The sequence below is a fragment of the Brassica napus genome, chromosome C3, assembly GCF_020379485.1.
Source record: "Brassica napus cultivar Da-Ae chromosome C3, Da-Ae, whole genome shotgun sequence".
Classification (NCBI taxonomy): Eukaryota; Viridiplantae; Streptophyta; class Magnoliopsida; order Brassicales; family Brassicaceae; genus Brassica; species Brassica napus.
Genome location: NC_063446.1, coordinates 8,447,054 through 8,460,286, shown reverse-complemented (window position 1 = coordinate 8,460,286; position 13,233 = coordinate 8,447,054). Strand labels below are relative to the sequence as shown.

The following is a 13,233-nucleotide window of genomic DNA, read 5'->3' as shown; positions in this document are numbered from 1 at the left end:
AAATAAAAGTATAACCATCCCTATCCAGCGACTTTTTTTTTTCTTCATTGACTAATTTCTCATTTCTTAAAAACTTTTATTATATGTATACAGTATACTTACATGTGAGCTCAATCTTTTTTTTTTTTTTGAATCTTACAAGATATTATCCAAAAGCTACATAATTGGAAAGCAATTTTCTTAATAACTCAATAATTTTTTGTCAGTATTATTATTTTAAATGCAATTATACGTTAGTACTAAATACTAATACCATGTCAGAATTGTCAATAGTTTGATCAAATTTTGGATTAATGTGAAAACATTGAAACATAGTTAACTATAACAACGAAAACATAATACATGTTTTGGCTATAATTGTTTGAGGGCACCCACGAACTCATATCCTAAGGTAGCAAAAAGATCGCATCCTCTAGCTCGTGGACGGGGTAATCGCGGTGGAGGTAAAGAGGTGGACGTGGATAATTTCGTCTTTGACGTTATGAACTCTCCAAGTACTTGAGTTTGAGAACTCTCGGTCCTTACTCTATCCCTTCTTCTCTATTAGGAACTTGTATTACTTCTAAACATCAGCTAATTAGCTCTCGCTTATCTCTACTTTTAAAAACTGCATGACTTTGTCATAGCTGTAATGGTTACTTGCAAGTAAATAGAAAGTTTTTTTTTTTAAAAAAGAAGAAGATAAACGAAGAACATGGTTACATGGAAGTTAATTAATAAGAATGACAAATACATATTTACTTAGAAAATTAAGAAGAGTTCGGCTCCCTGACGTTCTTACCTTTTTGTTAAAAGATAAGTTCGTGTTCTTTCCATGACAAAAGTATATTTGGTCCATTACATAGTTCAATTTTCCTTTTGTCTCTACTATGAAAGAATAAGTTGTTTATTGTGTATGTGTTTATACATTTAGACCAAAGGTTTTAACCTCAAAAGCTTTGACTTCAAAAGCTGTTTCTTTTGTGAATTTCAAAAATTTCGACCTTCTTTCACTTTAAAGTCTAAAGAACGGTGTGCACAAAAAAAAAGGGGTCTAAAGAACGGTTTGCTTTGTAACTTTTTTTGTTCAACACATTTTCTTTTAACTTTAATACAAATGAGAATCAAAATATTATTTTTAATAAGTTATTGATTAGCCTAACAATGTTTTATACTTTTCAGCTTTGTTTTTAAATGTTTTTGGGTTCAATTTTAAGATCCCATTCTTGTTCTAGTATTCTTGTTTTCACTGCAGCAACGTATGATTATGAACCAACAAAGCAAAATAATCCAGTTCCCTTCGTTCCATACTTGACTAGTTCCATCAGATTGCTTTTTTTTTTTTTTTTGTCTATAACTAAACATAATTGTCTTTAGAACTTGGTTTATATTTTGCTGTTGTTAACTCTTAAACTATATAATAGTTAGTGATAAAAATAGAATAAGGATTCTATGGAAAGCGTTGAGCTATACCGACTAAAGTGTTACCTAAAAATGACATAGAATATAACACAAAAGATATGCCTACACGTGAATAACTAAATCCACGCATTTGTCATGGAATTTGTGTATGCAATATGCATCATTACATCTATCTTTATTAGGTATTGAACGAATTGGGCTAAAAAGTAGATAAATCAATAAAGAAAATTTGAACAAATAATATAACGTTGGCTATTACCTTAAAAAATACTCTGCGTCATAAAATTGAAACACAATAATAATGGTTTCCACGACTAAATATCATTAGGCTATATATAATAGTACATAATGAACATTGCGTAGACTTGCATTTATTTACCCTTTTTGCTTACTCAAGTTCCTCATTATCCCTCACACATAGGCTACGTCTTCTCTCTTTCATCACTACGGTTCAACTTTGGCATGCTAGTGAACCGTAGTGATGCTAGTGATATTCCCACTGGGTCAATTAACCACAAAGTGTTCATGAATTTCTGTTCTAAGGAGTTTTGGATGCAATACGTATTTCAAACCTTATGTTACTTGGTCCATTAATTTGGCATAAAGTATAGTTATATATATTCTGAATCGCTCTAGTAATGATTGTTTGTTTGGTTTCTAGATTTTAGATTTTCATTTTTCGTTTTTCGTTTTCGAATTTTCGATTTTAGATTTTGGTTTTTGGTTTTTAATTTTGCAGTAGATTTTAGTTTAAAAAAAAACATGATTGGTCATTTTAGATTTTAGTTCTAGTTTTTTATTTTTTCTTTTAAAATAATAAAATGAAAACTTTAGTAATGGTAAAATATTTATTCTGGAAATAATGAAATATAGAATATTATTACCAAAACACACATAATATTATTACCAAAACACACATAAACTTATTATATATATTTTTTATAAATATTAACATCCATATATACATAATATTTTGTAATAGTTTACTTTAAGAACTAAAATTATTTTATTGATAGGTTTAAATTTTTAATATTAATTATTTTGAAATGTTTGTATCAAAGAAAAATAAATTAGCTACAAATCCAAAAATTCTAAAACAATGTTATTTGGTGATAGACTTCACTACAAAAGTATTTCGTAAAATAGGCTGGACCTATATTGTTAAAACTAAAATTCCAAAACTATGTATATATATACATATAATAGTATATTTATGTGTATGTGATTGTGAATATTACTTAGTACTTTCGTACGGTAAGCAACCAAGTAAAATATATATTTACTTTATTACTCATCTTTTGAATATTGTTTCTTATATTAATATTTATTAAATAACAGTATTTATATTTTCAAAAAATCATTGTTAAACCATAAAACTAGAAAAACTTAGATTTTGGCTTTTGCTTAGAAATATGTAGTTATTCTAAAAACTAGTTTTTCTAAATTTTAGAAAATCTAATTCTCAAAAATTTTGATTGGGTCAAAAATGGTTTTTGGAAAATCAAAAACCAGAAACTGTTTAAAAAACTACAAACATTCATCCTCAATTTCGGAGTAACTATTTTTGCTGAACAGAAATCCATCTCTTGATAGTTGTTGGCTTGGGGGCTGGATGTGGAGCCTATTTGCTTGTTATGTTGCTCAACAAACGAGTCCTAGTATCATCTGTAATTTTTATTGCACCTACTCTAAAACTATTTGGAAGAGTGCTAATCAGGGATTGGGGTAGTTAATGTCCCCTCGTCCCAGGATCATATTCTCCTCTAGTTACCAAATCTATTAGTATATAATAGGAGAGTTTCTCTCCCCCTGAGGCGACACGTCGACAGTGGGTCTCCCGTGTTTTATTGTTTCTCGGGTGAGCTTTCGGTGTGGTTTGTTTTGTTTTGTTTTGATTTGGGCTTTCACATGTTATTGGTTGGGCCCGTCAGCAAACTCTCTTTGTCTCTTTTTTAATGGGTCCTACTTAAACAATATATATTTATTTTACTAACGCGTTTTCGTATAGATTATTTACTGGGTTAGAAAAATCTTCTATCTCTCGACTTTCTATCTTCATTATCTCTTCGGCTTCTTCTCTTTCTCAAGAAACTGTACACCTATGAAACAGAGATTGCTAGGTTACATGGAAATATAAGAAACACAACAAACCACATATCTCAAACAAAAAGATTAGGAACATGGGGGAAGAACACGAAGGAGATTCAGTTATCCGGGTCATCACTACGGTGGCGTGTCCATGCCAGCCGATGGAACTGTCGCCGGTGTACCTTCAAAGAACCGCCGTCTCGGAAGCACTGCCGATAGAAATCCCAGTGACTGACTTGCGGTATTCGCCGGGGCTCCACCGTCCTCTAGCAGAGGCAGCCCCTTCGACCGACGAGCCATCACTTGGTTAGTGCTCATGTCGTTATTACTGTAGGATGGTGGAGAGGTGGAGATTTCTGGATCTCCTACAGAGAAGGCTATTCTGTCTTGCGCGTATAAGGTATCAAATGTTTGTTTATTCTGATAGCCAGAAGGTGATGTGACACAACATTTGTAACTACCAATCTCTCCAAGTTCTTATTATTGGTGCTAGAGAGTAAATTAGGAGGACTATAAGATTCGCCTGTACTTTGCTCTCATATCAAATATCAATAACATTTCTGGTTTGGAAATTATTTGACACGAGTTTTTCAGACTTGCTATTGATGCCATGGCGAAAAATAGCCTGCGGTGTGTGGCTATTGCATGCAGAACACAAGAGCTGAACAAAGTTCCCAAGGAACAGGAGGACTTGGATAAATGGTCTTTACTAGAAGATGAGTTGACTTTGCTTGCTATCGTTGGTATAAAGGTAGGCATGCAAATATGAGGTTTGTTTTATGTGTTCACTATGTGACGATTTTTACTCTGAGAAGCAGTGAGAACTTGCACCAGTGCTGGTGTTAAGGTAGATCCCACCAAGACCCCCGAGGCTCTCCTATGGATCCACTGCTCCATGGATCCAAAAACGGTATCGGAAGAGGGAGAAGAGAAGCACCACTGAAATGTCACCGGACGCCAACTACTCTGTCAGTAAGCTCAGACGCTGAAGGAGGGGTGGGTGGGAGCCGGCCTGACTGTCCGGAATGGCTCCACCTGATGCGATCTCGAAAATTTGGGAGAGAAAGAGGGGCGCATGGTAAGCAACTTTTCTTCTCTTTCTCACTCGCCGTTGAATGTTGCAATGAATTTTCAGTTCAGATTTAAGTCAATAAATCCCACGAACTCTCTGTCTCCCTTGCTCTAAAATAGCCTGATGCGTATGAAAACCGAGGAACACCTCTAACCCTACAAATAAGAGGGGGCTAAGACTGGAATCAAGCTTCACAAACACGCTCTTTGAGTTTATCTTCACTCGAAACCTAGAGCCCTTCTTCGGACATATCATCCTCCGATGCTACTGTTGCCCCATCAGCCGTCAGCCACTCAAAATTTGAAGCTCTCCCACATGCGACTTCCCAATTCATTGTTTTCCATACATATATTTTGTCAGGCAACACTCTTGCTTGTACAGGTAACCTCTATCTGACCTCCACACCATCTACCAAATTTTACTATGACACCAACATTCCTGCCATCAAAGAGTTCACAAGCAGGTTACGACTCATTCTATCTTGGCTTGAAATCATATTTAAATGTTTGTTAATCATTGGCATCTTATGTGTAACCTGCAGCTTGGGAGATGCAGCATCAGAGGTTCCCATGTGTTGATACCATGGAAGAGATCAAAAAGAAAGAGCTTGTGTAAATTGGAGATATAAACACGCTAATCTTCAACTCTAACGAGCAGGTAATACTCACGTCAACAAGTTTTGTTAGTCACAAGATTGACCGAAAACAATATTGTTTTGGTCAACTCCAGTCCTGTTAAGCTTCAGTTTATAAACATTTGTTAAATTAGTTTGTATATGTGAATTGTGAGGCATTGAGAAACACATGTCTATAATCTGGCTTAGCAGTTCAAAGGCTTTTGAAAATCATTATGCATCGGCTAATGAGCAGACAAGTGAATTAAATTTTACCTAAATTTAGACATGTTCTACTACATATCCAGTGAAAAAGAGAAGAAAATAATATTCATTGAGCTTCACTAGCTCAAGTCCTTATTGGCCTCCTGACTTTTTGTTGCATCTTAACAAGATTAATTTGCAGTTAAACTATCAACAGAACTGAGTGCCCATGACATGATTTATTCATCAACAAGAGGTAGTAATGCTAAGAATGAAATGTAGTCATAGGAAATGTAGACATAAAAAAGGACAGAAAATATCATAATGTTATATTACCTGATTATGATACTGTATATAATTGGAAAAGATATGAACTCAATTTGTGAGAATCTGTGATTCAAGAAACTGAAATTGCATTTTAAATTGTATGGTAGTGAAATCAGTTGGCGAAAGGAAAAAAAGGACATTAGTAGTCTCAGCAAGAAAGTTAAAAAAACAAAAAAATTAGTATCCACACCCATGTCAAAGGTGTTACCTCACGCAGGTACCTACGATTTATTCCGAAGAAAATATCTGGATAGACAAGACTAGAAAAACACAAAGTTATGCAAAATTGACCGATAGATATATGTGTCATTGCAAATGGAAAGGAATCACAAATACTGGGAAACATACAAAATACAAATTAACACATGCATGTGATTATATAATCTTGCGGGTAAAATCAAATCAGAACGGAGGCCGAAGTATAAGCAAGAAATATGGACGATAGTTTGAACAAAAAGAGCAATAAATTATACTGAAGTGTTAAGTGTTCATGACATTTGATCATAGTTATATGTTCATGACATTTGATCATAGTTATATGTTCATGACATTTGGTCATCGTAACCCTATTGCACATTCCAAGTAATTCCATTTGGAGAAAACCAAATAGTTCGCAGGAGAAAATAAAAAGTGTGATGATTTGAGAGATGAATGGAAATGACAATTCAAGAGATAATTGTGGTATGAAACCAAATATGCAAATAAATATGAAATGGGACCATAAAACAATAAGACACAAAATATATATAGCCCGCACAATTGTTTACTACATAGAAATCGAACTCCTTCTATCCCCGCGCTTGCGCAGGGTGAAGACCCTAGTATTGTTCAATACATAACTTGGAACCCAGTTCACTGAAAGCAAGCGGGTGATCCTACCATTTAAACCTTTGATATATGCAATCTTCAATTAAATTCCAGTTTAACATTTTGGAGTTAGAAATTTAATTTTCAGAATATCAATCTAGACTAAGAAGACAGAGTAAGTTTGCTACATACATTAACTACAAGCAAAAAAGACCAGGCAGGCAGATATTTATGTAAATATGTTTACCACATTCATAAACTACACTTTCACAATGACATAAATTATGAACATAAAGAAAAATATCACAGTTTAATTTTAAGGAAAAATTTAAGAACCCAAAAGAAGAAAGAGAAGAAGATGGGCTTAAAAATTTGATCTGAATATGGAATAGCCTAACAAGTAAAAAAAGATTCTCTGTTTTTTTGATTTGCCAAAGACCAAACGGATCAGTTTGATACCTTGTGCACCAAGCAACATACAACCACAATTTTAGGGTTTAGTAGTTTTCAGAGGAAATAAGTGAGCTGTTCCCTTTTCCTTGAGCCTCCTTCTCCATACAAATCATTCCATTGTTTCAGCTCATTCATTCCAGATCCTTCTGATGCAAAACTCGCCCCTACCTGCAAAACACACAACATATCTTAGTTAGGGTTTGCTTATGTTATTGCCTTTTCTTATCAAAGTGAGATAAGATGTTTTTTTTTTTTGCTTAAAAGTGAGATAAGATGTTTGACCTGGTTTTTAGCTTTTCTCATGTCTTCCATGTTCAAAGGTCTCAAAACAATCTCTCTCTCCTCTGAAGCTTCTTCTTCTTCTTCTTCTTCTTTTGTTTCTTCCGTGCCTTTTCCTGCTTCTTCCCTCTTTTTCCTCTCCTAAAACCATCAAGGAATGGTCAAAATCAGTAAAGAAATCGATAAATAAAGAGCACAAGAGAGGGTCTTCCACTCCTTTTACCTGATCTTTCAATCTCTCTTGTTGAATTAGCTCTCTAACCGGTCTGTATGCAGCTGTGATGCATAAGTTCTGTTGCACAAATGTTTAACAAACAGTCAGTTTCCATTTGACACAAGACTTTTGAGTTTTTTTGGTTAGAGATGTCTCAAAAAAAACCTTTAGATCACTTCCACTGTAACCTTCTGTCATCTGTCCAAGCTCATGAAAATCAAGTTCATCTGTCTTCTCCTTAGACAATAAAGTTCTCAAAATCTTCTCTCTGCTCTCAATAGAAGGAAGTCCCACCATTATTCTGTTATTCCCAAAACATAAAACAAAAAATCAGTCACAATAGTATATTCATCAAGAATGATTATAGAGATTTTGCATTTTACTTATAGTACTACCTCCTCTCAAACCTCCTAATGATAGCTTCATCAAGATCAAAGGGTCTGTTCGTAGCTGCAAGAACCAGAATCCTTTCACCAGGTTTGGTCATAAGCCCATCCCAATGCGTCATAAACTCATTCTTGATCTTCCTCATAGCTTCATGCTCTCCAACTCTTGTCCTTTGCCCCAACATACTATCAACTTCATCCACAAATATAATCGTTGGTGATACTTTAGCTGCTAAAGTAAACAAAGCTCTAACGTTCTTCTCATCTTCTCCAAACCATTTAGAAGTGATTGTAGACATTGAGACATTGATGAAACTAGCTCCAGCTTCATTTGCAATGGCCTTTGCAAGCATAGTTTTGCCAGTACCAGGAGGACCAAACAGAAGGATCCCTCTGCATGGCTTGAGAAGACCGCCTTTGAAGAGATCAGGTCTTCTAAGTGGAAGCATTACAAGCTCTTGAAGTGAATCTTTTGTTTCGTCTAACGAACCAATATCTGCAAATGTCACGCCAATCTCATTTGCTGGTATAACCTCTGGTCTTATCCGCTTCTCGAACTCATTGTCAGGAACAACCTCAGGCGCTTTGGGAGGTGATGGATTATCATTCTTGTTTGAAGGAAGTGATTTCTCCAACTCGTTTTTGTGTTCAGGACCAGATGATTCAGGTTTGGACTCACTCTTTGAACACACTTCTCCTCCTTTACGCTTAGAGTCAGTGTTTGTGTCTAGCTCAAATGATCTGCTTCCACCTTCTTGGAATATACTTAGTCCATGAGACAAACTGTTGCAACATCATATGAATCAATTTAATAAGTTGGCAAAAACTGTGAATGCATTATAGGGCCGTTCTGAGAATTTGGGAATTATAAACATTTTTTAAAAAATTATAATAATTTTTTTTCCATAATTTAGGGGGTTGTGCATGTGTAAAAAACTTTCAAAAATTTAGGGGCCTAAACCAATGTTTCAACATCATATGAATTAGTTTAGTAAGCTGGCAAAAACTGTAAATGCGGTCCGAGAATTTGAGAGCTATAAACATTTTTCAATAAAAAATTCATAATATTTTTTTTCATAATTTAGGTGTCTATGCATATGTAAAAAACTTTCAAAATTTTGAAGGACCAAGACTAATGTTTGGCTTAGTCCAGATCCGGCCCTGATGCATTAGTAGTTTAGTACTTACCTTTTGGAAGATATAACAAGCTTTCCGTTTCTGTATTCAGGCTCTTTGGTGTGTATCAAATGATAAGTGATCGCAGAAACCACAACTTCATCAATATGGTTACTCAAACACATTGTATCCGCATGGCATATGGAAGCTAAGTCATCGCATTCAATGTCATTAGCAGCAAGAACCTCCGCGATGTGGTTCTTGTTGTCTTGAAACTGAATCATCTTCATGTCATCTTCTAAACGACTTTTCCAGCTCATGAGCTGAGACTCATCCTCCGGTGGTTTGATCTCAATGTTGTAAGGGAAAAGAGAGGATGTCCTTTCGCTTACTTCTTGGTAATCATCTTCTGGTTCTAATACTCTTGACCCAAGAATCAAGACTGGACCAGAGAGCTTGTTCAAGAGTCTTTGGAACAGCTTGTAGAATCTTTCTGACTCAAGAAGCTTCTCAACGTCCCTGAGGTATACTATTAGCGGAGTTGTTGCTGATACAGAGACCAAAACCTGCCAGAGAAAGACAACAAATATGGAAAAATCGTCGAAAATGTTTAGAATACTTGTGAAGAGTTTGTGTGTTTACCTTGTAAAGTGATTGCAGGAAAAGTTTCTCGTCGAAACATAGATTTGTGTTGCGTTTGTTACAACCTATAATGCCATAAAAAAATTCATATATGAAGCAAATAGATGTAAGAACTTGAAGATGTAGTGATAAACAGTTTCCAAACCTGAAACAGAGGATATGCTACTGATATCAGGAGCAGCAGAAGCATTTCTCTTGTGCTTTGGAGGACGGTTTGAAGTCTCTATACTCCTGCAGTTAAAGGAACTAGTGAGCTCACGAAGACAAAAAAAATATGTTCATTGTAAGGAAACAGAGACAAACCTTGATTTAAGATCATTTCCACTGGTGTGTCGACGCAATGTCCCTAATATTTTACAAGAATTTTAACTCTCTTTAGGTCATGTTTGAAGTAATAAAAGACAGAGTAGAGAGCTTTTGTTGTGTGTTTTACCTCTTGGATCAACTTCGCGTTGAGAGAGCATCGAGAAGGAACCCATTAAACTAGACACTTTGTCTAATGTTAACTCAGATATAGACCTCTTGTGAAACTATAAACCAAGAAACAGAGGAAAAACAGAGTCATTGCTCTGAAACAATCAGCATAATAAAGCATATATAGGACTATAACTTACAGGTTCCTTCTTGGTGCATCCATATTTGCTTTGCATCTGTTTCCACAAAAATATATAATAGAGAAAGCTTAGGACTTGTGAGAAATTAGAAAACTATTTGCGTTCGATTGGTTGGTTGATTTACCTTAATAGAGAAATCAGTTATATCTAACAGCAATAGCTTGGATTCACAGTAATGAGACAAAGCTTTTGCAAGCATTTGCTGATAGAACTCCGCAGGACCAGAGAGTAGAATGGCTTTACTTGCAGGTGCAAGATTCCGAGTATGCTTCGATATATCAGACTCTTTTAGATGAACGTAAGCTGAACTTGTCAGTAACACTCTAGTCCTCTCACTGCCATACAAAAATAAACATATCTTGAATTAGTTATAAACTGTCTTCGTCTTATTACCCAGAACATAAATATAGCCAAATGCAAAAGTTCAGGTTTTACAGATTAGAATATATCTTCAAATCTTATCATAAGAGAGATAATTCACTAAGTGAACTGATTCTTGATATTAAAAATCTTATTACATTTCTTGGAAAGCATACAAAAACTTGTTTGATTATGGAGAAGTGAATCCAAAAAACAATGTTAGCAGAAAATATAAAAGAATTAATGGAAATTGATAAACTAAATTAGTAGAATCACATGTAAGAATCTTTCTGTTTTTCTTTGCTGTCTCTCTCTGTCTTCCTTTGCCAAATCATCCACATGCTTGTTGTGCAACTAACCTACCCCACTTTCCATCATTTTTTTTCCCTTTCTAAATATTTTTCTTGGAAAAATGAAAAAGCAAACTTTTTAATTCCCAGAATTTCACATCTCTATCATTCTTTGAACCTAGATACCCAGAGATTCAAAGATCCTTTCACCACCAATAAAAATATGCTAAATCAAACCAATATGTTCTTACTGAAAAAAAGATCATCATTTTTCCAAAGATTCAATCATTTTCTTTTTTAATAACCAATATTAAATCCTTTTCAGTATAAATATAATGAATCTTTTTCCAAAGAAGATGTAAATTACAATCAACTTGCCAAGTTGGCATATTTCAAACACACTCTTTATCTCAACTCCATAGATCTGAAAGTCCATAGAAAAGCATTGAATCTTTGATTGAACTCAAGATTCTTTTTAATCATAATCATATTTTAAGTGCACAAAGAACAATAAAAAGAGAGCTAGATTTGAAGATACCTTAAGAAATACGGAAACTCATCGAAGGTGACAGTACTCTCTCTTCCATCAATAATTTGTCTCACCAGCTCTTGCTCAATCTGTTCTCCTGTGAGATCATCTTCTACAGAACCCGACCCGTTTGCCCATGTACCCAAACTCTGACCCGATGCCAACCCAATCCCTAAACCAACACCAACTCCTAAAGCTGACAGCAACACGCTCTTCTGCTCCATTTTTTCTCACCGATCAGAGCAAAACCCTCGTTGCTAAATCACACGATCTAAAAGGAGCTCAACGTGCATTCCAAGGTAAGACAATAAAGAGTTTATCTTTTTTGGGTTTTGTCTGAAAATGGAAGAGTTTATTTTTTGGGTTTGGGGTAAAAAAAGATTTTTGGTGGTTGGACGATGGAGGAGAAGAAGAAGATGGGTCTCTATTTATAGCGACGTTTGGGTTAGTCTTATGGACGTTAACCCTTTCCCGGGAAAAAGCAAACTCAGATGGAAACTTTCTGATAAATAAATAATATTAAATCCAAAAAATCAGAAAATTTACCTTTAATTAGTTTTTTTTTGTCCAAAGAAATTAGTTAAGTTTTCTGTCAGTGGAAATAAAATGTAATAAAATAAAGTAAGAAATATTTTTTGACCGGTAACCGGGTTTTCTTGTTTTTCATGTCTTTTTCTTGAACTCTATTTTTTTAAGTTTTCTTAGTTTAAAACTTTATATTGCAACTGAAACTACTCAGTTATCATATGTATAATGTGGCCGTTTCCGTGGTGAATGTCACGCATGGGCGGAGTTACTATTACCAAATGAGTTCTCGTAAATAAAATTCTTTCTCCTTTGTTAGTCAAAATTTAATTTACAGTTGGGACTGGTTCATATACGTGTACATATAAGTTAACTGACTTTTATTTACGAAAGTTCATCTTGTTATAGTAACTCCTCACATGCGTGACTTTCACCACAGAAACGGCCACATTGTACATATGTCCATAACTGAGTAGTTTCAGTTACAACATAAACTAAGAAAAATTCAAAAAAATAGAGTTCAAGAAAAAGACATGTACACGTAGTCTTGAATATTTAAGGTTGAATAATTTGATGAACACATTAGCTAGTTGAATTTGCCTATTGTACACGTAGTCTTGAGACAACCACTTTACCGCCCTTCCTCAACTAGATGGCGGTCATTTTCTATATATTTCATTCTCTCATGATAGACATGACTAGAAGCAGCATCAGAGCTAAAAATATTTTTGACTAGGATCATAATATATAAATTTAATATTAATGGTGTCAAATGCCAGACTGTAACTAAATATTATAGTATTTTTTTTTTAAATACACTAATTTGCCCCCCTAATTTTAGGAGGGCGGGGGGTCACTTGACCTACAAGTCTCTTAGTGCCTCCTCCCCTGACTAGAAGCAATATGCAGAGCATATCGATTGTCACAATACAATGTGGCTGGTCCTGGTGGTGCATAATGTAAATAACTGAAAAGGCTGTGAATTAATCCATATTAACTTGCAAGTAGCGTCAACCATATATTTGTATTCAGCTTCAGAACTGATTCATAAGACTGTTGGTTGTTTATTTGATCTCCAAAAAACAAGAGACTCATAGAAGAACATACAATATCAAATAACATATCTTTCTGTACCGGATAAGCAAACTAATCAGCATCAAAGAACGTTGTGAGGTTGTTTTTCGATGTGGAGAAAACAAATAGTCCTTGACTCAATGTATTTTTAAGGATTTGAGAACCATGTTAGCAGTTTGTAAATGCGAGTACCTTGGATTCGCCATATATTGACTGAATTTATGGACATCATATGCAAT

At 34.7% G+C, this 13,233-nt stretch overlaps 1 protein-coding gene and 1 long non-coding RNA gene across 5 annotated transcripts; one reads left to right on the top strand and one right to left on the bottom strand.

Moving 5' to 3' along the window:
- Nucleotides 1–3,403: 3,403 nt before the first annotated feature.
- Nucleotides 3,404–5,408, top strand: LOC106390847. 4 transcript variants are annotated; one of them, XR_007321209.1, is made up of 5 exons: nt 3,404–3,889; nt 4,084–4,240; nt 4,305–4,567; nt 4,681–5,024; nt 5,103–5,408. It is a non-coding gene; the product is annotated as an uncharacterized LOC106390847 (long non-coding RNA). The 4 variants fall into 4 exon arrangements; XR_001278378.3 differs by having other exon boundaries at nt 3,405–3,889; nt 4,308–4,567; XR_001278377.3 differs by having other exon boundaries at nt 3,405–4,240.
- A 1,364-nt stretch (nt 5,409–6,772) lies between these two features.
- LOC106390846 (putative cell division cycle ATPase) lies at nt 6,773–11,830 on the bottom strand. The gene is made up of 13 exons (XM_013831383.3): nt 11,405–11,830; nt 10,341–10,551; nt 10,217–10,252; nt 10,036–10,132; nt 9,906–9,948; nt 9,748–9,833; nt 9,603–9,667; nt 9,033–9,526; nt 7,854–8,627; nt 7,624–7,759; nt 7,468–7,536; nt 7,248–7,385; nt 6,773–7,133 (listed from the first exon to the last, which is right to left on the bottom strand). The coding sequence occupies exons 1-13, from the start codon at nt 11,617–11,619 to the stop codon at nt 7,020–7,022; spliced, it is 2,478 nt and encodes an 825-aa protein (XP_013686837.1). The 5' UTR covers nt 11,620–11,830; the 3' UTR covers nt 6,773–7,019.
- Nucleotides 11,831–13,233: the final 1,403 nt, after the last annotated feature.

Coding starts and splice junctions, on each gene's coding strand:
- LOC106390846 (XM_013831383.3), bottom strand. CDS start 11,619: ATGGAGCAGAAGAGCGTGTTGCTGTCAGCTTTAGGAGTTGGTGTTGGT. Junction 9,527..9,602: donor TCCTGCAATCACTTTACAAG/GTAAACACACAA, acceptor TTTCTCTGGCAG/GTTTTGGTCTCTGTATCAGC. Junction 7,760..7,853: donor ATTAGGAGGTTTGAGAGGAG/GTAGTACTATAA, acceptor TGGGAATAACAG/AATAATGGTGGGACTTCCTT.